The sequence below is a fragment of the Fundulus heteroclitus genome, chromosome 8, assembly GCF_011125445.2.
Source record: "Fundulus heteroclitus isolate FHET01 chromosome 8, MU-UCD_Fhet_4.1, whole genome shotgun sequence".
Lineage (NCBI taxonomy): Eukaryota > Metazoa > Chordata > Actinopteri > Cyprinodontiformes > Fundulidae > Fundulus > Fundulus heteroclitus.
Window position 1 is genome coordinate 23,009,476 of NC_046368.1, and position 27,136 is coordinate 23,036,611.

Here is a 27,136-nt window from a genome sequence, read left to right on the forward strand (position 1 = left end):
TGTGGTTGCCAGTGGAAAGCTTTGAAGAGTCTATTTAAACAGTTTCCTGTTATGTGGTGAGATCAAACCAAAGTTAAAACACGGCAAAAAAAAAAAAAAGGGTTTTAACTTTAACAACCAATATAGTGGGTTGGCAATGTTAAGCTTTTATCCTGGATTAAATTCCATAAAAAGTGAATTGAGAGTGAATGTGCAGACTTCTGTTATCAGCACCAGAGTGAGTCTGCATTTCAAGATGTCTGTCCCCTCAGGACATGAAAACAGCACACACAGAGCATGCCCACTGTTCTTCTGTTATGACAGAAAGGTAAAACCAGAGATCTCAAACACACAAAAGTGCAGCGCTTCTTCGGAAAAAATGAAATGTGCAGGGAGAAAAGAAAATCCCAGGCAGTCAGGCAGTGTTTACCCAGTTCTCTCTACCTGGGTGACCATCATCTCTCACACTGTCCTGACTCTCATCTGAGTCCTTTGCACACCTAAGCTCTACTTTCCAGTTCCCCCTCTCGGCTACATAGCACAATCCGGTCTGTCTGAGAGATGCCTGCAGTGATCCATGACTTTCCACATACATATCTGAGAAGAAGCATATGACTAACCCCCTTTGCTGGTGATGCTCCAAAATAAAATCCACTACAGTGATTATCCAAGTGTGGCACAGCTGCATTCTGGACCGCATTTGCCGCCCACCTAAGATGAAAGGTGAGCAAGGGTAGCATCGATCAAAATAGCTACTCTGAGAATCAAAGGTGGGAGAATGTGCTGACAGGGTGATTCATAGTCACACACCCACCCTGATCTAGTGTGTGGTCAACAAGCATCTCTGTGCACCACCCTGAACACATGCCGGTGGCAGCTTCGTACTCTGGGAATGCTTTTCTTCAGTAGGGACAAAAAGGCTTGTCAATGTTGAGGTGGGGATGGGTGGAACTGAATGCAGGGAATTACTGGAGGAAAGCCGGTTTGACCCTGAAAAATAGGTGAGAGGGGAGTGGAAAGTCAACTTCCAGCAGGACAACTCTGAACGAACGGCCTAATCTACAACGGACTGCTTTAGACCAAAGCATATTATTGTGCTGAAATGGTCCAGTCAAAATCCGAACCTACATCTGATTAAGAATACACAATCGTTTTACAGACGTTCTCCCTCCAACTGGTCTTGGCTTTTTGTGCGGAGAAGACATGCAACTGTGACTGCAAGGCGGCCTAGAAATGTCTTGGCTCGGCTAGCTGAACACAAACGCATACCACAGTTTTACAATTTCTGTTCATATAAATATGAATGTATTATTTTCCTTCCGCTTATTATTTGTGGTGGTCTATTCCATGAAATCCCAATAAAACACAGCACATAGAAATGTATGGCTGTAACGTGACAAAATGTGAAATAGTTCAAAGGGGATTTACTTGTAAATCTAAAAAAATAGAATATTGCATAAAAGTGCCTTATTTGTTGCCAGTCATCTCAGAGAAGGAATGTGTTATTATATAGAATCATTACACATAGCGTGATATATTCCAATCCTTTTTTTCTTGAGATTTTGATGATTGTGGCTCACAGATAATGAAAACCCAAAAGTCAGTGTCTCATATATTTAAAATACTGTGAAAATGTATTTCCCCTGCAAAAGTTTCCTGAGCCATTAAAGGTTCTCTAACTCTGGGTCTGTGGGCTGCACAATCATGGAAAAGACTGCTGACTGGACAGATGTCCAGAAGAGAGTCATGGACACCCTCCGTAAGGCGGGTAGGCCAGCAAAGGTCATTGCTGAAAAAGCTGGTTGTTCACAGAGATCTATATTCAAGTATATTAACAGAAAATTTAGTGGAAGAAAGAAGGGTGGTAGGAACAGCAACAAAAAGGTGCGCCAGCAAAACCCCTGACCTGAACCATTGATGCAGTATTTAATTCAAGAGGAGGCCCAACCAAAGTACCGACCAAAGTACTGATTGCAGAGAAGCCTGACATTTTTGCTTAAAACATCCTGTTGTGATTGCTCCAATGTTCTAATTTTAAATTTTTAAGCCATAATCAGCTATAAATATTTTTACTCTATGTGTAATGAATCTCTATAAAACAACTCACTGTCTGAAAAGACTTACAAAGAAATATTGCTCTTTTACGCAATATTCAACATTTTTGGGATGCACCTGCAATGTCAATTCTTTTACAAGGAACTGCAGGCCCGTTTTAAGCTGCCCAGCTTTACAGCCTGCTTTAAAACAGAAAAGGCTGAGATGAGTGCAGGTTCTTCTTTCTATGTGCGTTCAGACTAAAGAGTGTTAGCACAAAACCATAAAGACAGCGCTGGACTTTTGACCTCTGGGCCGCAGTATTTACACAGCGCGGAGGTGATGGAGTGATAAAGAGGTGCTCCTCCGTCTCCTTGGAGCAACTCTATGGACATGAGGGAGCAAGAGGGTAAAAGACCCCACAAAAACCATCAGTGCATACATAGTCAACATTCACTTAACTTTCTGCAAACACAGAGCCCACAGGCTCAAAATATGAAGCATCACAGTAAAGGGAATTTATGCCTGAAGGCCACCAAATAAAAAGCAGAAAGAACATAAATGGGAAGTTAAGCCTTATATATATATATATATATATATATATATATATATATATATATATATATATATATATATATATATATAAATTCCAGTAATAACTAGTGTGAAGGACTGGGCTTCATGTTTGGTTTGGCGCAGGCATGCCTTTGTCTGCAGTGTGTTATGGGAAGTCAGAGGGAGAAGAAGTGGGGCACAGAAGAAGGAAGTTGCTGTTTGTGTTGAGGGCGACACAGCAGCTACATTCCTGCTGCTGCTGCTGCCCAGGTCCTTTCTGACTTCAATAACATCACCAGCTTGCGAAGATACGAAGGAAACGGCCCAAGCACACTTGGTGTCAAATGATAAAATTTCCAGAAGACACATCCGAGCTTTAGAATGTTGTTTTTAAGCAAAAGGTTTGATGTGAAAGCAAATATTCTTTCATATTTTAAGCTGTGTTTCTAACAGAAGATTTGATTTAAAAAAAAAAGTCCCCGAAGGGATATAATCATGTTTCAGATGAAATGATGCAGGCAGAATAAGACTGGACAACAAGAATAAAGGAAAGGCAGATAAAGAGCAGAAACATTTTAGGAGGTGGTGTGAACGCTGCAAGAGTAACATGAATGCATGTCCAGAATAAGAATAAAGAAGAGTTTCTGATAGAGATTACTGCCATGCTTCCTACTTTTCACTTAACGCTTTGTCTGCAGTCTGTGTCTGCGTGTCTACTCCTGAGGTAGGAGTAAAAGTCCTGAATAAGCTCCTGCAGCTGCACTACATTACAAACCATTGTAATAAAATGGACCAATTATTTGGCCAGATAGGGGAATCAGCAAATGTTCCCTTCTTCAGCTACTGTATATGTACTTGAAAGGTGAGATAAAAAAAAATCAAAATGTATTTTACACGTTGATTGAAGTCACCAAAACCCCAGTTTTTGGTTTATAAACATATTCACCCAAGGCTAGTGCTTGGATACTATAAGTTAAAAAAACAAGTTAGAAAATATATACTTTGGTTCATAAATGAGTATAAGATTTCAATCTTTTTTTTTTATTTCTGCTGGACTAATAACTACTACCCCTATTCCAGAGCACACAGGATTGTTTTTTTCTTTTACGTCTTGTAAAGACAATTACGTTAAATGCAGTGAAATTTTGATCCAAAAGAAAATCGGTATTGGCCAGAAAAAATTTCATCAGGAATACACATCTCTACATTGTCTATTCGTAATATTCTCACTATGCCTTCTTCCGTGCTCCACATTCTCTATTAGGGAAGGAATAGGGGTATTTCACGCTCCTTTCCTTTATGTTTTCTTTATGCTTCCCATTTTGATTTGGCATGTAATCCCACTTTGCTTCCCTGATGTTAGCTATAGTTGGTAACACCATTCAGAAACACTATTTATTATACTGGGTGAATGGTCCTTCCATCCTGACAGTAGTAAATACATTATGTATTCAGAAAAAGGAGGTTAAAATTTTTGATTTCTGTGATAGCTGCAGACCGGTAAAAAGTATCCAATCCAGACCAATCCCTGCCATTCAGTCTGAATGACTTAGTTTTGGCCGATCCACAACGCTGATGGGGGGCACTCGGCTCAGTTTTTCTAGTACGTCGGGACAGCGTCAGGAACGGGTAAATACCTCTCACAGCGTGCAACTTTTTTACTCCATCATGATGAACTTAAATTTGGGATATTTCTGAGGACAGCTTTTGGCGGGGACAATCATCCAAAACAGGGACTGTCCCTGGAACTCTGGGACGTCTGGTCACCCTAGCATGCGCACTTCTAGTGTTTATGTATCCGGTTAGCTTAGCGGTTAGCTTTGGTGTTAGCCGTTCATTGCAGCTTCGCTGATCTCACCGTATACTTTGAACATGGCTGAGAGTCACAAGAAACAAACCGCATACAAGTTTCTGAGAAGAAGAAAAAGGCCTCAGAAGAAGAAAAAATAATATCAGAGTGGATTTGGGAGATTTTTTGCCAACTCTGGCTTTAACCGCTCCCACATGCTAACAGCTTTAATTTTGTACTCGGACACACCATTTCAGATATCCAAAAAACTGTAACTATAATATTGATTCGGGCATGAAGAAAATGCAGCAAATCATTGTGCTTTCACTGAAAAATTCCCCTCTCAAAATGTGAATAAGAATCAGACACTTATTTTCACCACAGTGGCTTCCCTGCCATGCCATCCTGAGCCCTTTATAAAACTGCAGGATGAGTCAGACTGCTCTCAATTTTCTTTCATGTATTTTTATCACTATTTCAGGCTTAAGAGGTATAAACACATTCAATGAAACTGGTTAACAACATCATAGTAGATAGTTATAATTTATTAACTTAACTTAGCAATGCACTGCAATCATGGTTGTTGAACTAAACTGAAAGAAAAAAAAACACAGTTGAATTGGACCCATTTTAATTGTTAACTCCAGAATTATTTAAGTTTTTTGTTTCCAGACAACTCTGATCAATCAGACTGAAAATTTGCATTATTGGTAATCAATTAATATGCTTACATTACTGCATGTAAGAAAGTTAACAGAAAGTTGAGTGGAAGAAAAGATGGTAACAGTACCAACTGCAGAAGCAACAGGGATGATCACATAGACTAGGGCTGATGCATTCCTTGCATTAAGCTACTGCTGAACCAGAAACACCATCAGAAGGGTCTTTCCTGGGCTGAGGAGGAGAAAGACGTGGTCAAAATGATCCAAATCCCTCTTTTTAAATCAATGGTTTGGGGAGACATGTCATCTTCACAGTGTTTTCTGAAATCAGGACAATGGGGACATTGTAGAGCACTTGATACTTCCCTGTGCTGACAAGCTTAATTGAAATACAGATTTCACTTTGCAACAGGACCTGCCCTCATAGATAAAATTACCAGTGACCATGCTACCCTTGTGCTTGATTGGCCAGAAAACTTACCTGGCCTGAAAAAACAACAACTATGGAGTATTTTTATAGAGGAAGTTAATGTAGGACACCAGTGGCAACAACACAGATAAGCTAAAGGCCACAGTTAAACCAACGTGGGAGATTTCAGCTGAGCACCTCAACAGAGCCACAGGCTGATGCCACTGCACTGATGCAATGGTTCATGCAAAACAAGCCCTGCCCAAACATTTCTGAATCAAAAATCCTGCTTTCATCGATCTTATGGAATATTGTGAGAAACTATTTTAGGTTTTCCTTAGCTGTAAATCACCCTATTCCCTATTCTTCATTCCCAAAGCTGTGACATCTTACTGGTTTGGGAGGTCAGCCAAGAAAAATAATACGAAGGGTGTGATTGGTGTGCAAAAAAGGTATTCAGCCTGGTAGAAGGTATTATAGTAGCGTCCTTGTTTACACAGAATGTATGATTTGTCACTCACCATCCATCAGTAGCCATATTGTAATGGCGAGTAGCAGTCTGTTGTATGTTGAAAGGCGCTTCAGGAATAATGAGTTATTGCAGAATTCCTATAGTTCTACAGCTATTTCTCGAAAAATTACTCTCCGGCTCGGGGATGTAATCCTGGTGGATTTCTATGGATTAGGGGGATTATCCTGCACCTGTCCTTCTGTTATTTGACTCTTTTGGGTGCTCAGACAGACTGTGTCATCTGGCCCTTCTCGATGATTCATGCTGAGGAGAAAGAGTTCAGGCAAGGGCACAGATTTCAGAAATGAGAGTGAGATCAGAGAGTAATCCCTGGTTAAACACCGAGACGATGACAAAAATTCTGCCGGTTTCACTTCAGCCACTTCACCGCCGAACCAACCTTTCGCTGCCCTTTGCATTGAAATTCTGCTTTCCTTTAAGTTTTAGATACCGATACAGACAGCTGGAACTCAAACAGACAACATTGTCCCTCAGTTTTCGAACATTTCATTGGTCCATGGGCTTGTTTGGTCGTATGACCAGAAAATTAAGTCAAAACAAATATTCGGGCTGCCTCTGCTGATTACTGAGGCCTTTGTTTTATCAGTCTGTCCTTAATCTAAGGGAGGATGAACAAACCACAAAAAACAGATGAAATGACTTATCTGTTTCAGAGCAAACACGGAGAACGATTGCGTAAGTGAGGATGCTGGGGTTTGAAAGCGTCACCACTTCACAACGAATCTCTCCTTTTGTCTACATCCTATCAATGTTTAAAGCAGATTAAGGTTCTGGGACTCCAACCAGCACTGCAGATTTGTTTCCTTCCTTTATGTGTTTGGGTGTGAATGCGAATGAGTCACAGTGATCATCTGTGACGTTCTCTCCATGTTTTCCGTCTATCAGCATGAATTCTGTCCATGTTTCCCATCAGCCAAGACATAAACATAATCCCAGACACACTTGACCCAAAGTCTATACACCCCACCTGGCAGAACAAAGCCTGGCAGCGCTGATCACAAGTGTTTCTTGGTAATGACCCATTGAGGATATAATTATACATAATAACTGTCAACATTGATGCATTATTGAACTGTTGTAGGGAGGATCAAATGCTTCCCTGCGAACTGCTGGCGGAAACTATAGTGTTGTGATATTTTTTATTGTGTCACGACGGTTTTGACATTGAGGGATTATAATTGATGCTCTGACTTGGGCTCTCATAAAACAGGAGAGACCAGACATGGCTAGCAACCGCCGTATAAAAACTGTTTTGTCTTTACTGCTGCAGCAGTTTTGCTTCCTCTGCCGCTGGTTTTCTTTTCATTTCCCATTGATTTCCTTTAGAGAAGTTCATAGAGTGTTTAAACAGCAGCTCTTGTCGATTATGCCAATGCATAGCTCTCATTGATTGCAATGCTCTCAAACATATCCCAACATGTTTAGCTAGTGGAGGTTGCTAGCCTCGTCTTCATTATGTATGAAGTCCAAAACGTGTCCATGTGGCCATAAAAAAAGCTGTGTTGAAGAAAACAAAGGCTTTCGGGTTTTAACATGTGTGTTAAAAGTGTTGCATCAATCGTCTTAGTTGTACTAGGGTCCAGTGCTGAATTCTATACACTAGCATCCTGATCGACTAGTACGTACTGTGCTAAAGGGACCCGAGCTGCTTTATGTTTGTCAATTATTACAAAGCAAAACAAACAGGCAACACTCAAGAAATACTACGTCATCTCCAAAATAGCTATGAGGACATACAACTTTATACTTCTGGCCACACAGTTACTGAGACGGTCTATTTAAAATATCCTTGAGTGAACATGTCAGAATGTCCTCCAACTCAATGTGGAAGAAGGACAGAAGTTATTGTTTTTGGTCCCAAATATCTGTCTGTCCGGCCGTTCAGTCGTCATTTATTTGCCATTTGAACAGCTCTGGGTCCTTTGCCAGTTTGTATACGCTATTCTGGATGCGTGACTATTCTGCGCTGCCCTATACTTTCATTTTGTACCGGCAAACAAGCCATGTTCTTAAACCAGTATTTCTCTCATTGGTTTTTCTTTGTTGCATTGTCTTGTAAAAAAATAAAATAAAATGGCTCAAAAATGGCCCACATCTAACATATATTTGAGTTTAAATGCCTTTTATTTACTTAGTTTGGTTATTATCCATTTTGGCAACACAACTGTTATGAAATATGACACATTAGGATCCTTGATCAAAACCAAGATCCCCCTAAGTGAGCTCCTGCTGCAGAAATGGAGATGTAAAACCACTTTTAATTGCAGTTATGAGTCAATTACTACATCATATGGTGGTAGAATGGGTTTGAAACTTTCCCCTGGCTTAATTAACGATTAGCAGGAAACTTACGATAGCTGAGGGCTCTATTTTATACCCAAAAAATGTCCATTATAAAACAACCAAAAACTGACATGGTCCCAAATGGTGATCGGAGTAAATGACCTGCACCCATTCCAAGAGAAATAAGAAGAGGTTTTATTGCTAGGTTAACCCAGACTGCACTGTGTTACGTAGAATGTACCACCAAGATATGAATATTCTTTGGGGCCCTATTTTAAAAAAAAATTGACTGTCAGAAATCCCTCTAAAGTAGTAAAACATATGTATTCAACTGCAGATCAACAATGCCGTAAGGTAAATACAGTTCACATGTATTGTGAATATATAGTTATTATTCAAAGCCATTTATCCCAGAGGTTTTTCACCTCATGGTGAATAAACACCTAAACTGTGTTGCTGTAACATTGTTCCAGTCACAGTTCAGAACTAACGTTCTGATTCCAGCGACAGTTTTAGATCACAAGTGCAAGATGCGGGATCAGACAAACAACAGAACATTTCCCTCCTGTGCGCCTGCTGTTCGCTCTTTTTGAGATAAGTGGGAGTTTTTGCATGTCAGTGTCACCATCCATGGCAAAAAGAAGAGGAAGCAGAGACAGAGTGGTGCAGCTAAAGGCACAAAAGATCTTCCATTCACAGATAACAATGAACGTGTATGCACACGGTATGAAAACAAAAACAGATGAGCTCATGCAATCTGATCTGTGAAGCAGGCAGAAGTACTGTAGCTTTCTCAAGACAGAAAAAAAACAGATCTGGGGCTATTATGTATCTCTATATTGTACTGCTGTGATGACTGTTGTCTCAGAAGTATACCCCTGGCTTCAGAAAATGTCTTTACTGGAGAAATGCTCCTGTTTACAAAAATGAAAGGACTACATTTTAATCAGAGTATCATGTCAAGTCAGGAAAGGCTTGTTAAACAGTGTCAGCTGCTCTGGTGTTAATGAAATTAACAACAGGTGGTCTAAAGGGGCTACAGTGAGATGATCCCCAAAACAGGAATGATTTGGCAGTCGTCGCCCCCCCCCCTCAGTTTCTTGACAGTTTTTGAGTAGGTTTGCATTTCACAAGGCTCAGTGTCACTACTGGTAGCGTAAGGCGACCCCTGGACCCTACAGAGGTTTCACAGGCAGTAACAGGCAGGTTGGCACATCAAGATGTGCCAACCACATCAAGACCTGGTGGCCAACCAGAAGGTTTGCTGTGTCTCCCAGCATAGTCTCAATAGCATGGAGGAGATTCCAGGAGACAGACAGGCAGTTACTCTAGTAGAGCTGGACAGGGCTGTTGGGGGTCCTGTACCTATCAGCAGGGCCGGTATCTGCTCCTTTGTGCAACGAGGAACAGGATGAGTACTGCCAGAGTCTTGTAAAGAGACTTCCAGCCAGCCACTGGTGTGATCGTCTCTGATGAAACCATCAGTAGCAGATTTCATGAGGGTGGCCTAAGGGTGTGACGTCTTTTACTAGACCCTTTGCGCATTGCCTGGCACCGTGAAGCTCAACTGGCATTTGCCAGAGAACACCGTAATTGACAAGTTATTCTCTCTGAGCTCATGTGACAGATGTGAAAGTGTCCGGAGAAGCTCAGGTGGATGTTATGCTGCCTGCGACATTGTTCAGCACGATTGGTTAGGTGGTGAGCCAGTGTGGAGAGGCATATCTATGGAGGGCGAACAGAACTGCACAGCATAAGATTTCACCCTGACTGCTATTAGGCATCAGGATGACAATCCTTAGACCCATTGGCCCCATTGTCCCTGGTGCAGTGGGTCCTGGGTTCCTCCTGGTGCAGGATAATGCCCAGCGTAATGTGGCAAGAGTATGCAAGCAGATCCTGGAGGAAGTGAACCCAAAAGAACATGTCTGGGACATCATGTTTAGGTCCATCCTGTGCCTCAGACTATCCAGGAGCTCAGAGATGCCCTGGTCAGGATCTGGGAGGCGATACCCCAGGACACCATTCTTTATCTCAGGCCCCAACATTGTCAGCCATGCATAGAAGCACAAGGGGCCCATGCAGACTACAGAGTACCATTTCGAGTTGCAGCAATGACATTTCAGTTTTTCAGTTTCACTTTCTCTGTGACTTTGGATAAAGCCCTCTGAAGGTTGCAAATTTCGGTTGCATCATATGATGTGACATCTTTTTGTTCCTAACACATTACCCATTCCATATTGGTATGGATATCCAGCAGGATTTTTTTTTTCTAATTGAGATTTTAAGTGTTTTCAAAGTGTTTAAGTTTTTTTGAGCAGTCTATTTCAACAAGTTGGATAATACGTTGACATTGGATGTCACTTCATGATGTAATAATTTTTGTTTATGGTATATTGTTGTCTTGGCGGAAACCAACCAGATGATAAGGTTAACATATATAGCTCAGAGGTCAATATGATGTTACATAAAAGTAAAATATACAGTTTAAAAATTCTGTAAAGTGCACTCTGACTGGATACTTTATTTGGTGTTAAATACACATAAAACAGTAAAAACCTTTTTATCATTCTTGGGCTTTCTCAGACTGTCTGCCGTGACCTCGGTATTTTAGAGAACATGCCAACAGCATTTCAGAACGACAGCTGCAGAACAATGCTTTCCATTAAAACTAAACTAACTAAACGACAGATGGAAATATCACTCCACTGGGTTGTGTTCAGCTGCATTTGTTTGTGAATATTGAAACATAATGTTCTTTGTTTTTTCAAAAGAAGCTGTCCCATTCCATGAAAAATCAACATGAGCTATTGATATATTTATACTTACTGACCACTTAAAAGTGGTTCTCCACTGAGACTGAGATTTTTTTTCTAGACTTGGAATTTAATCTATTTCAGTTGTAGGAAATGTTAAGTGTACATTATTTCCTTTGTCTGCAATTTTTTCAGCTATTTCAAAGTTATTTTTAAAAAATCCATGACTCAATACATTGCCTTGGAAACGTATTCATATGCCGTGAATTTTGTTCATTATGTTTGAACACCTTCTTCTTTTTGAAGTCTCTTATGAAAACAGACCTTAAACAATTTTTTTTTTAGATTCTATGTGATGGACCAACTCAAAGAAGCAGAATTTGTGTGCTTTTGTATCCAGTGCTACTGTTATGATAGTCCTAAAGAAAATTTAAAGCAACCATTTCCCTTAATGACAAAATTGGAAAAAAAATGTCAAGAGGTACAAATGTTATTTTTGTTCAACACTGACCAACGCTACAATGTGCCTACAATGTAATTTCCCGAAAGAAAACCATTTATTTTATATGAACTTTTTGCAGTATTGGTGATATTCCTTCAAATTACAAGGAAGTCGAGAAAGACGGTAAAATTTTATCACTACAAAAATGTCCTGTGCCACAAAAAACAAAAAGACAAATTCTTTAAAGAGGACATTCTCCTTCATCTGGATGCAGTCTGCTCTGTGTTACTGTTAACATGTGTTCACTGTGTTAAAGTTTTTTTTTTCCTCTGAAGGGAGCCTGCACTTAGCCACAAAGTTCAAGGCAGAGTGTCTCGGCGAGTTTCTTTGTGTCCAAGCTCAAACGCACGTGTGCACATGTGTGCTTTTTAGACAAGCCAATGATAGAGTGGGGAGACTTCAAAGCACCTCTTTGATCAGAGCAAAGACGCTCCAAACAGACACGGGCACGTTCTGTGTTGCTTCTCATGGCCGGGCTTGACTTTGTCCCACTCCGACTACAGAAACGCGGCCACTGTTTCACTTTGATGAAATTAAAGCCCTAATGCAAAGACTCTGGATCTGGTTTACATGTCGGCAGCTTTTATTAATTGTTGTTAGACATGTCTACTTTTTTTAGGATGTTGTTAAAACAGTGCAGTATATTTGTGTTTATCTGATAAAATAAGCTAATTCTATCACTGTGAGTCTGGAATTTAGCTTGAGACTCCATGTTTGAGAGATTCTTTTTTGAAGAAAAGAAGTTCTTGAGCTGCTCTTTTATGTTGAAAGTGTCCGCTAATAATGACTGGCATCTAACCAACAAGACCTGGTTGGAGAAGAACTGTAAATTTTTTGTGTGGAAATATTGTGGGAGCCTTTTAAAGAGTGACAAGGTATGAATCACTTATAAGCAATGTGAGAATACCTCGACTGGTTTGCTAATCATTTGGCACTAACAATACTAAAGTTAGTGGCAATGCTGGGTTACTAGGCACTAAAGAGGGTTTAAATATGTTGGTTACCCAGTAGAATAATAATAAAAAAAAAACGTGCAATAAAAATTAATAATAACAAATTCAAAGTGACCAGGATAATCCAACACTGAACAGTGTTTCTTTAAAACAAAGTTGGACATTCACAAAGCCAGCAAAGTCCATTATGGCCCACCACATAACCTGGTGTGTGCCAGGAGCACTTCAAAATACAAAAAAAAAAAACAAAAAAAACTTATCCATCATTTTCCTTTTGCTTATTTTCCAAAAATTTAAATATGAAGCCTTAAAGGGCTATTTCACAGGCTTCTCAAGACACCTGGTCTCTATTATAGAGTTCAAAATAACCCTAACCCTAACCCTAAAATACTTAGGTTGGTCACACCGATATACCGTAATCACAACAGAGAATATTAAAAATACAATTTGTTAGAATTAATTTGAAAATAATGTATTCAATAGATTCAGTTAATTTATAATGTATTGTGTTGCATAATTAAAAGTTAGCAGCTTTGTCCGGGGGACATAAGTGCCCCTTTGGTTGAGTGTGGGGTGGCGGTGGAATGGGGGTGGCAGAAGGACCGACTTGCTCTGGTCTCCACTCTTGCAAGAAAAAAACACTGATTATGTATGTGAAAACTATATTTAAATGTTCTGTTTACAATCAGAATGAACTACCATAGATAAGAAAAAAAAGACTGAAATATTGACTTTTCAGACATGAACTGAGGGTCTACGCTGATGACAGCATCTTCAAAACACAGTTTGTTTCATACAGCCTTTCATTTTGAAAAAAAGAAATGAAATTTCCCCTTTTTTGATTGTAAACAACTTACTATTAAGCATCTAAATTTTAGATACCAACAAAAGAATTTCATTTGAATCTAATTTTATCCCATAAAAAAATGCTCTGTGGGTGAGTTTGATTACACAAAACCTAATTTTCAGTTTGATCTAAAAGGGAAATTAGACTGTCTTTTAAAAGTTTGTATCACATCCACAGTGGAGAAAAAAAAACAACCACGCAGCTCCATCTACATGATGCCCTGGTCAACAAGTTATACCAGCTTGCTTTGAGAGAAAAAAATCAATTTGCTTCGACATTCAGAGATACTTCTTTTCTTCCACACATAAGTGAGTTCAACAGAACCTTGGGGGGTTTGACTTATGACAATAATCTAATAGTTCAAACGCAGCCAACAGCACTGAAAGGCAGGAAAACAGAGCACTGAACAAACTCATAGCCGGAGGACCCAGACAAACATGAGAAGCATTTATACAGAGCAGTAAACTGACTTTCCTGCTGTCGAGACCCAACATAGTTGCTGGGAAGGTGGCTGAACAGGGCGGAACGCTGCTAAACTCAGAGCTGTCAAGCAGTGACAGGGCGATGTGAGAGCATCATTACTTTGTGAATAGTGACACCAAACTGTTTTCTCTCACCAGAGCTAACAGTCACACATTCACAACAAAGCACTGTTGCCATGGATCCGACCAAAAAACATTTAAATAAAAATTAAAAAGAACTTCTCGTGTGAACAAAATGTACCCTTATTTTTGTGAAATGGAGAACTACTTAGACTTACTTCTATGTTCTGTGCTTAAACAGGGTATAGATAGCATCTTTAAACACTATGACTAACAAACTTCCTAAAGTAAATCAGGAACATGAACACTGCTGGAAAGGTCAAAATATGTTGTTTATTTCCCAATCAGTGGCAGTATTTTTGTCATTTTGAGGCTAAAACTGCTCTTTAGTGGCGTTTTGAGCAGCAGTAGCGTTCGTTACCCCTGTTGGAAGACGGCCTTGTGCGGCTGCGGGACCGGCTTCGCTGACGCTGCAGACGGGATTTGCTCAGGAATCTGTAGTAGTACGAGGGTCTCCCAGATCCCTTCCTGGTGACCCCGGCCATGATGTCGCTCTCACGCCAAAGGAGTTAGACGGCACGCCGAATCCACTTGTACGTCCTCGTTGTGGTTTGCGAGTGCCGATCAAAGCCAGGCCAAGTTCTCATCCAGTCAAGCTGAGTTTATCTCTAAACTTCACTTCAGGATCCTTGTGGAGACATTCCCGTCTACTTAAGAGTCCTCGTGGCTTGCGTTATCCGTTGGCATCCACTCCGCTGTGAAACAGCTGCCTACTGCAAAAAGAGAGGATTTAAAAGCATCAAACATCCACTGAGACCAGTCCCACGGGCTCTGAACACTCCCCCCCCCTCAGTGTTTCCCACAGTGAGCTCCCAAAGGCATGATGTCCGGGAATGCTGTGTGAGCGCCTATCCTGAATGACAGGAAAGCTGCTCCTGCTCCCAGAGCGGGAGTCCTGCAAAGAGTTTCTATACGGAGGCAGTACAGGCTAATCCCAAAGCTTCGTCCAGCAGTGAAGGATCCAACTGTTGCAAAGTTCTGTTCAGCACCTTCCCCTCACCTCTTGTGACTCCCAGTGTGAGTAAAAGGAGGGTAGGGGAGCTGCATGCTATGTGTCTGAGAACAACAGACAAAACTTTAGGATGTTTGCAAAACATGCATGGGCGAGAGGGCTTGTCTGGAACGGAGTTGGTGCGAGGGGCTCCTGGGGGAAGCATAGAGTTGCTCTCTCCGACAGCTGAAAGGACCAATGAGAAGCCCGCAGATGGAAGAGGTCATCCGGTGCGGCACACGGGGGTCAGATCCGTGAAAAGCAGGACCACGCTGCACTTCAGGCAGCTCCTGGTCCAGTGGAGTCCCACTCCAGATTTTAGAAACTATCCACTTTAATTTGCCTCCCCCTAGCAAAAAGGAAGAATGGGAGTGACAGCCTCCCAGCAGCACATGTAAATAGGTTGTAAAGGGTGTCCCAGGGCCAATCAGAGCGAAACCTGAGGAAGAGGGTCAGGAGGGCAGAGCATAGTCCAACAGAGAAACACAATGTGCATCACTGGCTGAGCGGTATCTTTTCTGACCTCCAAAAGATCATTTAATTACGTCTGTGTCCTTAGAGTTGAATTACTACTAATTATGAGACTACATTTTCTTATCTTACTTCTGCTTGCTATATTTGACCTTTTCAATGAAAATGCACTCAATTGGCTCAGCTCTACATGTGATCTGTTAGAACCTGACTTAAAATGGAAATCTTACAGAAATTCTTATTTTACTTGATAGAATATTAAGATACTTGACAGCAAACCGGCAGATAAGAGCAAGGGAGAAAAAGTTTATCAGACTAATCAGTGCAGTGCTGGGTTACAGTACGGGCTTTATGGCTCACTGTTCAGGGTAACATAAACTGGGGGTCACAAGGAGGAGGGGGGGGGGAATATCTCCAACTTTCCACAGTCACTTACCATGGCTTACTTGCAGACCTAGTTAGAGGGGATGAGTTCCACCGTAAGATGTGCACTATGTAAGCACTGTAAGAAAATATTGCAGTAAAATCGGACTTATTTAGCACTACTTAGTTGCTGTCAGCCTATGACCCTGTCTGGTTGCAGAAAGTATCATCATGGGTCCTAGATGTTGATGGGCCTGAAGCGTGGCACCCTATGTTTAAGTAGTTGGTAAAACAGCTCTGGCTTCTTTTCCCACCGGCTAAAATGGGTCAAAATGTTCCAGATTTAGGAAGAACAGAAAATTATATTGTTCATAAAATTACAATGATTTAAACTGCCTTTAAAGGGGACTTTTTTCCCTGATGCAACAACAAAGTCAAATCATGGACAGTCATAGTGTGGAAAATAAAGGAGTGCCACCCACTCTGATTTTATTAAAAGGTGCATAGTATAAGTTTTGGAGATAAATATTATTTATCTTATTTCCCATACAGTTGCCTCTATAGGCTGGATTAGTCAGTTCATGAGAGAGTGATTCGGGTCGTATTCTCTGGGTGTGTGCATGGATATGACGAGCTTTGTGCTCTCGTTCACTTAACCCTAGAGTGCTTATTTTGGAGAAGCCAATCACAAATGTAAGCTCGTTGAAATATTTTTTTAACTGTCAAAACCCAGTAATAATCAGAAGTGGGTAGTAATTACAGTTAAGTATAGTTGCGTTTTACTGTACTTTTTACCTCGACTTTAGTAACGCTATCTTGAAGTAATGCTAACTCACTTGACCAAGTTATCTGGTTACTCTACTAACCGTGAGTTACTTTACTGAATTAGGACCAAGCATATTTTGACAAAAAAATGCAAAAGGTAATCAGGTTTGTTACCCAGCATAATTGTTCTTATTTTAATTTTTTTTTTAGCTTATTTGGCCTGCTGTGCCATTTGGAGATCAAGTGAACATAAAGTTTTATGTTGTGGAGAACTGAGATTTGGAAAGGGGCTGTTGTGGAAAATGTGTTTTGTAAAGGTGTGATTAATTTTTACTCCTTTTTATTTTATCATTCAAAGTACTAAAACCTGCACATATATATATATATATATATATATATATATATATATATATATATATATATATATATATATATATATATATTAGGGCTGGGCAAGTTAACGCGTTAATTTCGCGTTAATTCATTAGACTATTAACGGCGATATTTATTTTATCGCGCATTAACGCGTTGCTCACATGCTTTCAGTCAGTGTCAGTCAGCAGGCGCGCTGCTGACTGACAGTACATGGCTCAGCGGCGCCAGCCAATCAGCACGCAGGCTCAGCCTGGCCCGCGCACTCAGCTCTCACACAAACTTAATACACAAACAGCTGAGAGAGAACGCAGCAGCGAAAAAACATGAACAGAGGAAGTAGCACCGTTCGGCTTTATTTTAATACCGTAAATGAAATCAAGCTGTATGTTTTGTAAAAAGCCGGTTAATTTCAGTGGAAACACAACAAATTTATCTAAGCACGTGAAAAAACATGAAAACGTCGAGCCCCAGAAACGGAGAGAGGAGACGAAACTTCTCTCATTGCCCCGACAGACCCACAGACGTCTCTGACTGAGGCGTTTCAGTCCTCCAGGGAACATCCAGGTAGATCAGTGGATGGATGGATGGATGGATGGATGGATGTTACTGGAGCCCACACATAACATGTAATTAAGACCTTGAAAGAACCCAGTACATATATTAAAAAGTGTTATTTAAGATAAGATAACATTAGCTAATCCTTTTTTTATCCCACGACGGGGAAATTTATAGGATTAAAGCAACAGGCAGGTGCACACAACACAGACAAAATTACATAAGGATTGAAATATATAAGAGGTGGATTAGCGAAAAAACACTGAACATATTATTATTATTATTATTATTATTATTATTATTATTATTATTATTATTATTATTATTATTAAATTGTAATAATAAAATAAAAACCACAAAACCCAAAAGGTCAACAGTTTCATGATACATCAAGCTTAGGGACTGGCTAATATACAGCAGGTCAAAAAAGGCCATATTTTGGCTGCAGTGCTTGTTCTCTTATGAAGAAAAGATCAACTAGTGCACTAAATTCAATAGATGGGTTGAAAATATCCAGTATAAAATAAGTGCTACAAATGTTACAACACTTTTGTTCATATGGCAGCAGAACATTAAAATAAAAGTGCTCTTTACACTACTTTTGAATTCATTCTTGGAGTTTGTAAATACAATGCGATTAATCGCGATTAATCGCGATTAATCAGGGCGATTAATCGCGATTAAATATTTTAATCGTTGCCCAGCCCTAATATATATATATATATATATATATATATATATATATATATATATATATATATATATATATATATATATACACACACACACACAGAGTAACATAAGAAGCAGTTGCATTTACATATGATCACAAACAGCCAAAAACAAGCTGAAATTATCCCGTTGTAATCACCATTTGCACAGTACCTAGGATGCATATGTGATTGCACCCAATCAAAAGTCTCCCTCTACTGTGCTTCTGTGCTCACCGTCGGCATTAGATTTCCTTCCTTCAGTGGCTGTTCAATTGTTCAGTGCGACGCTTGTTGCTACTACGCGCAGAGGGGGACCATAACACTGCCTTCTGTGTGGAGTTTCTGCCATTACCTCAGCCAATAAACCTCCTGTGACAGAACATAGCCGTGTGTCTGCAAGTCTCTAGCAGAGGCTAAGCTGTCCGCCGAGAACATTCTGAAGGTCCATTAAGTGTTATGCATCAAGTAAAGGTTGCCGCCAGAGTGCCGCGGAGAGAAGCAGAGGAATTATGAAACATTCGGTGTTTCACATTTCTGCTGCTTTGGGTCATAAGACACCCAGAAGACATACTCAGGCTGTTATTTGTTGTTATCAAAACAACAGGCCAAGACATACAGCATCTTTCCAAACTGTAAAATGGTCAGGTTATTGAGAATAAAAAATTAACACCATGGTTGTTGTTGTTTTTTTCCCCACTGTTAATTTGAGATTAATAATTTCATATTTAACTGAAAAACAAAGAAATATTTTAGAAGGAAAGCTTTGTTAGAAAACGGTGTGAGTTGCTGTCAGCATTTAGTGTTGTAGTAAATACACCGGCCATCAGCTACAGCAAATCTGATGAACATGAAATAAAGGTCAGGTATCACAGTAGGACTTCCTCTGGATTGATTTGTTTTGTTAGCCAGTGTTTGCCGAAAGCTTTCATAGAATTAAAGGGAACTTAGTTCAACAGGTATTAATCAACATCATTATTTACACCATGGCACAGTAGAGATGACTTTAATTTGAGAAAATACAGGACAGCTATGATATCAATGATACCTCAAAGTTTCTCCATAGTTGACAGGGAGGGTAAATTATAAATAGTTAATACCAGTCAGTTTTAACCCAAAATCCACAGGTGTCTATCAGCGGCCTATAGCTGAAAAGTGGTTTTAATTTGTAGCATGGCAGGGAGTCCAAGCATATATCGAAATCATCAAAGAATGGCTTCAGGAGAAAAATATATATTTTTGGGAATGGCCTCGCACAAGTTCAGGGCTTAATCTGACAGATTTTGTAGCAATAATTGCAAGGTCAAGATCTGGGTCGCTGGTAAACTCGAAAACAAAACCTTGTTTTTTTAAGTTTAAGTTTAAGGGGTCTTCTCAGTTATGCAACCAGGTGGATGCAGCTTTTTTACGTTTTGAATTCTCCCACCTAATGAATGTTTTTCTTTTTCAGTTGCACAGGATCTGTCAGGAAAGGTGGAAGATGGAAAAGTTGGAAAAAAAAAAAGGTTTGGAGATGATTGATCATGATCTCCATTTTGTATGTTTCAAAAACCTGAAATCTTTCTTACAGCAGCCTGAACATGACTGCACAGAACGACTCTAGCTATTTATTACTTTTATTTTAATAGATTTTCCCCAACTGCTTTCCTCAACTATTTGCATAATAGTCTGTGTGGGACTAGTTACCTACAATGGCCTCCCTGTTACACAGGCCCAGAGCTTACAGACAGGCAGAGCAGGGTGTCAGGGTCATGAAGAGTTTGTGTGCTGTTAGTGTTGAGTCGCTGGCTTGAAAACAAAGGAGCTGATTGGTGAGGAAAGGAACGATGAAGCGCGAAGGTAAACTGAAGCAGCGCATATGCGAGACACAAACTTTGCTTGTAGGATAGAATAACAGTTTGCAGTCTGTTCCTAAATTGTAGGAATTCAAACTGCTTCCTGATGACAGCTGAAACAAACAAGAACAATATGTCTGTCTTTTCATGTTGGGCGTAATACACTAAGGCTAGTAAAAACAGGTTTGGATCTGCAGTCAGAGTAAAGAAGTTTTATGTATTATTTTTTTTTTAAGTAAACAGTCTGAACTTGTGAAGCAAGCTGCTATGTCCCACATAGGATGCTGTCTTACAACTGGGAACTGTATAAGTCCTTGCCCAACATTTTCTTGATCCTGAAAGCAGCACCATGTAACTTTCACCACTAGGGGTGCTAGACCTGTATCTTTCAGCTTTGGTGCCCCTGAAGGCTGCTGGAAACACTGCGCTGTTGCAAAATTAAACAGTCTCCCTGCGTGTTTTAGAATCTGATAGCAGACCAGCAGATTGAGAAGGCATGCAGTTACTTGTAAAAACAAGGCCACATTCGCCCCTCTAGACTGAATCCTACATCAGAGAACTAAAAATATGTCTGATTAGGTAAGTATCATATATGATTTGTTTTGTTGTTACCGTGACCTAGAATGGGTCATGGGGGCTCTAGGTCACCTGACCCATTCAGAGACCCTCTCAAGTTACATAGGCAGGTTTTTGAGAAGGGCAGCTCTCATTGACCTGAAAAATCATTTAATATACCTCTAGTTAAGCTAATACTTGAGTCAAAACTTACACGTTGCTGCATTAAAGACATACCCACGAAAATCCCAGAAAACAGGGTTCTGGCTAGTGCTAAGTTCAGCACATCCAATGTCAACAATGTTGAAAAAGTTGTCTTTGCAAAAATGAATTTTGGGACCTAAACAGCAGCTCAGACCTAATCTGTTTGAGCTTTGCTTTGTTGTTACAGCCATTAGATAGCTCACATCTTGTCTTCTTGTTGCACATGGTGCTGGTAACATCGGAAAACACACCAATTTTTCCAAGCATCTAAATGCTCTAATAGTAACTTCACAAACTGCCTAAAAGTAACAACGTTATGGTTCTTTTTGAAGAATGTTCTTATCCTAGATATGAGGCAACTTATACCAGAACTAGGCCGGTAAAGAATCTACCTCCCAGCATATTTGGGACTTAGAGGCGAACTAATGCCTAACAGTCAGGCCTGCTGTCTGCTCTGTGCTGCCCAGATTGCCCATAGTCTCCCCCAGAGACACATAGCCTCCACTAACAGAAGTCTGCAGCCCTTTTAATTTCCTATTTGTTTTATCGATTATAAGTCGAGAGACGTACAACTCTCCTGATTTCCTACTAGTTGGAACGAGCACACACACGCACAAAAAAATAAATAAATAAATAAAATAGAAAATCATACAGCTTTTTGCAACTTCTGTTATCCATAAGAGAAAACTACTGTTTTTGCTCATGGACAATACCTGTGATGAAGTAAATAAGGACTTTCAAAAGAGTCTAGTAAATTGCTCAGTCTTTGCCCGATTCATGCACTGATACGTAGGGGCAAGTACAGTATTAGTGCTGCGTTAAGCAATGATTATGGAACAAAACGCAACAATACAACTTCCATGCAATAGGTGGCGCCAAACAGAAACCCCCTGGGCCAGATTGTGATCAAAACAGGAATATTTTCAATAACTTGTATCTTTTAGTAATATATAGTTAGAAAGATCTGCTCTGATCTGCTTTTGGCCATTTTATTTTCTTCTTCTCTTCAGAACAGACAGTGGACAAGCCAATGTATAGCACCCCTCCTATGAGGTTGTAGCGGAAAAAGTACAAACCGCTCCAAAAATAGAATAAATAAGGCCTCAGCGAGGTCCAAGCAATGCATGTTCCTTGACAGAGAGATAGATGTGGAGCCCTTAAGTTGACCCACTGACCCCAAACGGTAACCATCTTGTACTCTTACCAACATTTAAGAAGATAATGTAACTTCGGTCAGTAAAGCATGATCACATGGACTCTTTACTTAGACTGGATCTCTGAAACGCACTTTTCTTTTGCGAGGCGGTACAAAGACACAACTGTCCTAATCAACACAGGCCATTAAAAAGCACTAAAGACAGAACATTAGGGGCCATAGATGGCGTGATGTAAGTATTACAGCATGTGAGACTGGGATGATTTGGGAAAAGTAGCAAAACAGCACATTTGAGGAAGTAGATAAAGGATTTGTCTACGATCAAAAGAAGACCTGGGGGAAAAAAAAAACAACAAATAAAAGCAACATGTCTTACCTTTGGAGCGGAATAGGAAAGAGAAGGCAGAAATCCACATGGCAGCGAACAAAAAAGAGAGAGGAAAAAGGCACATATTAGACCAGCTGGTAGTGTCCCTATTTACCTTCATTCATTATGTATGTTTGCCTGTAAGCCTTTCATGAAAGACTATTGTATTTAGGGCCCATTTAATCTGTGAAACATGCAGGCAGCACTGAAATGCAGCTCTCCTTTCACTCTACTGTCTGCATGTTTAGACAAAGCTCTGGTGAGACGGCATAGGATGCTTGTATTGTGATACCTTCCTAGTTTTGCCTTTGTTTCGCTGGCAAATATTTTCTACATGTGCGTGTACAACGGATGCCAACTCAAATGGGTAAATGCGAGCATAAAGCACCAGTGCCTGTGAGGGCACCACATCCAGAACTTCCCAGAGCTGTTTACACTCGTAGACTCATTGAAAATGGAGCCGACTCCCATTTCTGAGCAAACACGAGCTGAAAGAGAGTGGCATTGATTTCTAACACGGCTCACTCTATTGCCTCTTTTCGCAGGCCGGTTCTCACGCAGAATCGCATCTGAAATACAGAGCAGAGCGGCGGAGTCACACGGATTCAGAACGCTTTCACACAACAGGTCAGCTCTGGGAAAACAGGGTGATGGACAGGAGGTCTTAGTGTGCCGCTAAATTCTGACTGGGCCCTTTCAGTGCTTCAGTTTGAATAAACAAGTTCACTTAAGGCAAATGCATATGCATGTGTACAGCAGCAGGCAGCCCGACAGGATGCTTAGCTCTGTGGCTCTCCTCATCAGACAGTAGATGTATGTAGCAAATAAAAATCTCAACAGGGCTTTTTTTTTAGCATCAATCGTTGTCTAAATCAAGAGTTGAGTACGCTTTAAAACACGCTTACATCGGACATGATAAGCTTAATAAGAGCTGTTGCGAAGGTGCTTCCAATTGCCACCTCTGATTTCAGCACATTCGTTTTTAACAAGATTACTGACACCACAGTGAGTAAATATTATAAATAAATGTAAATCTAGCTTTTCTGATTCATACTTTATTTTCTGAGTTGACAATAGTGCCTTAATAATCCATTACTTTCTGCTTCATGCGGAATACAAATGATATAACACAAAAGCTCAGTCTTTAAGTCAAGCCTCAAATTTATAAACACGAGAGAAGATGCCATTCAAGTAAGGCAGATTTTGACAGCCCTATATATAAAATATATATAGATCAATCCCTAAGTAATGTAGGATGAGATATTTAGGTAATATTCAAATAGGATAAATAGAGAATAAATTAATAGAGTAGTATATAGAAAAATAGTATATGTAGTTATATGATACTTATAATAATTAAAGGTATATATATATATATATATATATATATATATATATATATATATATATATATATATATATATATATACATATATACTAGGGCTGTCAAAATAACGCGTTAATTTCGATTAATTAAGCGAGTCTGTGAATGCTGGCCAAACGATTTAGTCCGGCCCGGTGGCCAAATGCATTATCAGTATTCAATGGATAATGCATTAGATACAGCCGATACTTTAATGTATCTAATGCTGATTATTCATTGAATCATTTGAATTTAAATTTTTAAAATACTTTCACAGCAAAAATAGTATGCAATTAATTTAGACTAATTAATTACAGAGTATGTAATTAATTAGATTATTTTTCTTAATCGATTGACAGCCCTAATATATATATATATATATATATATATATATATACACACACACACAGAACTGACTTTTGCAAGTGCTGAAGCAAACAGTGGCATATTTGGTTTCAATAACAACTATTACGCATCATCAATATGCCAACAAGTTTTCTTGGAACACACCTAGAAAAACCCTTTTCTGTTTGGACTTTAACTGGAATTATGTTATTTGGTCAGAGGAAACTGTGACTCAGCATTTCAGCATAAAACACCTCAGGTGGTTCAGGCTTGAGCTGCTTTTTCTGTGGAAAAGCCGCTCATGTCAGTCGTTCAGTAAGGAGGTGGGTGTGTGATGCTGTGGGGCCTGCCTCCTGTAACGCCTGGGGAACTTTGTTGGCGCGCATGGCATCATGACCTTTTAACATGCAAGAAATTATGTATAGCAATCTGGTGTACCCCACCAGGAAACCGAAAGGTGTCAATCACTTGAACTTTTGGCAGGAAAGTTATCCAAAACCTAAATAAGGCCCTACACATACACAACAACAACCTCCATTCATGGTTACCCCTGTCACAAAAGACCTAAATCCTAAAAAAAAAATTAACTAAAAACCAAAATAAATAAATAAATAGATAAAAACTGTGGGTAAACTGAGAAAAAGAAAGCATAAGAAGGGGGCCCGTGACTGTGGATGATCTAGAAAGCAATGAGCAAGGATCCATAACTCTGTATGGTCTAACCTTGCAAAATTTCATAGGACAAGATGAAATGTGCTCCAACTGGTGGGGAGTTATGCAAAGTATTACTAGCAGAAGAGTAAATAACTGCCCCTCATCTCCCCCCCCCCCTCCCTCAAAGATCCACCAACCCCCACGGTCACCCTGAATTACAAACACATATTGAAAGTTGGATTTGTCTACGTGTTTCAGTGTGAGATTATGCTATTGTAAAACCTCAATTCATTTAAGGCTTTTCACTCAGCCTGAGCAGGGATGCAACACAAAGTGTTTCAAATGTCTACCTTTTATCTGAAACAGAGTTCCCCTCCTAAGCAAATCAGATCTGTATCAACACTGACCCCTTGTGGTAAACATCGGGATGTACAACTTAATGTGAGCACATCAGCCAACTATGAAATGATTCAGGAATATACAGTATATATATATATATATATATATATATATATATATATATATATATATATATATGTATATATATATATACAGTATATATACAGTATATATATATATATATATATATATATATATATATATATATATATATATATATATATATATATATATATATATATATATATATATATAGATGATTTCACATACGTTACTCTAACCTAAACCAATATCTGTTTTTTGCTTCAAATCATTTTTCAACCCCAAAAGTAATATCTAAACAGAAAATTCTTACATTAATTGTAAAACGAGTTGTTTCAAATCACAATGCGGTTGAAATGAGCAAACATTTACAACAATTTTAGAGCTTTTGACAGTTTTTGACTTCAAACTGAACCCAACTGATTAGTCAGTTTCAAGTCATTCGTCTTTGAGATTAAATCTGTTGAATTCTTTAATCTGGCCCTCCAGATTCTTCTTTTCTTGGAAAACAAAGTTTAAAACGACCAACTAGCACTTCTGATCCGGAGCTACATTGTTACCATTTAGCCATGCTGTGCTTCCTTCATCCTCTAATTCACAGCCACTCACCACCACCACCACCCCACCACCACGTCCGACTAAAGGCCAAATTGCAGAATGTCCTGTCCCAAGCAGAGCTCATTATACAAGGCTGGAGACAAAACGAGAACAGAGGAGTCAGTGTGACAGTGTTGGCAGGAGACAAACAGACACATCAAATAAATGGAGGATGAGGAGGATGAGGCAAAACTTCCTCCTTTTTTTCCCCCCTAAGCTTTAAGAAATCAGGAGGACAAACAAAGAAGAGATGAGGGAGAGAAGGCGATGAAGAGATATTGCTAATTAAGCAAACACTTGAGAAGAGCGAAGAGGGATGTCTGACGGGGTTTTTATCCAAGTGTGATGACAAATTAAAATGTGCCAAGAAGCCGCACTCAGACCTTTTTAGCAGAGGCATGGCGGCGAGCTTTCACAAAAAGCCTCTATTTACAGCGTGACTTTCCATCGACAGATGTTCTGAAATGTTTCACCGAGACAGTTTCATCCCTCACTAAAATCTCATCTATCTATACATCCATCGATCCTTCTTCACGGGCAATAACGTAAGCAAGACAAGTCAGAAAAGAAAAAAAAAGAAGAAAATCTCCCAGCATAGAACATGACTTACCCCTAGACCTACTTACTTTTTCTACTATTTTTATGCTGGCAATCCATTTCTTTTATTTGTTTTTAAGTTGTCTTTCTTTTTTTTTTTTCCTTTCAAATAATTAAAGTATGAACAATAACAATTGTAGGCGACATAATACAGGACCACAGAAAAAAAAGCTTATTAATCACTTAACAAAATACAAACAAAAGGTGTTCGTATGTCACATCAAATTTCCCTCCAATAGGAGCAAAAGAATGATGATCATACGAGGAAAAACTACACGCAGCAATTTTAACAGAACCATCATGCCATTTAAGAGCACACCAATGCAGTAAATATCAAACCTACTGTACAACTGCCATGGTGTCAGTATGGACAACATCAAAATCTTTAGTTGCTATTGTAAATTTACTGAAATTTACTGCATTTTACCGTGATTTTCCAAGCTGTATGCAAATGAAATTTTCCTTCTTTACGCACTCTGTGCATGCAGGATGACAAATAAAGTTGTCTCTTGTCTCTCTCAAAGTCTATTGGGAATATTCAAACTATTTGAGTGTCACAGATGGATCCACATTTTTATTTCTTTTACAGTTTGCTTCACGTTAAATGCAGTCTGTCGTTTATTGATGTAACATTCAAATCATTAGTTCTGTGCACTGCTGGTCAGCTGGCTACTCTTTTTTTCTTGCTTCCAAATCAGGCGACCACTATACAAAACCAAGAGTGCCTAGAGGGAACCCACACATGCAAAACCCATTCAGAAAGGTCCCAGGCCGGGACTTGAACCCAGGACCTCCTAGCTGCAAGGCTGTTATATTATCCGGCTAGGTATTTAGGCATTTGTCCATGGAAGCCCTTCTTTAATGGCAGAAATGCAGCCGGTATTAAAAG

At 39.6% G+C, this 27,136-nt stretch overlaps 1 protein-coding gene across 8 annotated transcripts in view; it reads right to left on the reverse strand.

The window, feature by feature from the left end:
- The window catches only part of dab2ipb (DAB2 interacting protein b), a 238,381-nt gene that overhangs the window by 128,119 nt on the left and 83,126 nt on the right, over positions 1–27,136 (reverse strand). For 2 of the 8 annotated variants that reach the window (XM_012866174.3, XM_012866173.3), the window contains exon 1: positions 14,265–14,949. The exons of the other annotated variants lie outside the window; for them this stretch is intronic. In XM_012866174.3, the coding sequence (XP_012721628.2) occupies positions 14,265–14,388 (124 nt within the window). In that variant the 5' untranslated portion in view covers positions 14,389–14,949. Of the gene's footprint in view, positions 1–14,264; positions 14,950–27,136 lie in introns of those variants that run through there. 8 annotated transcript variants of the gene reach the window in all.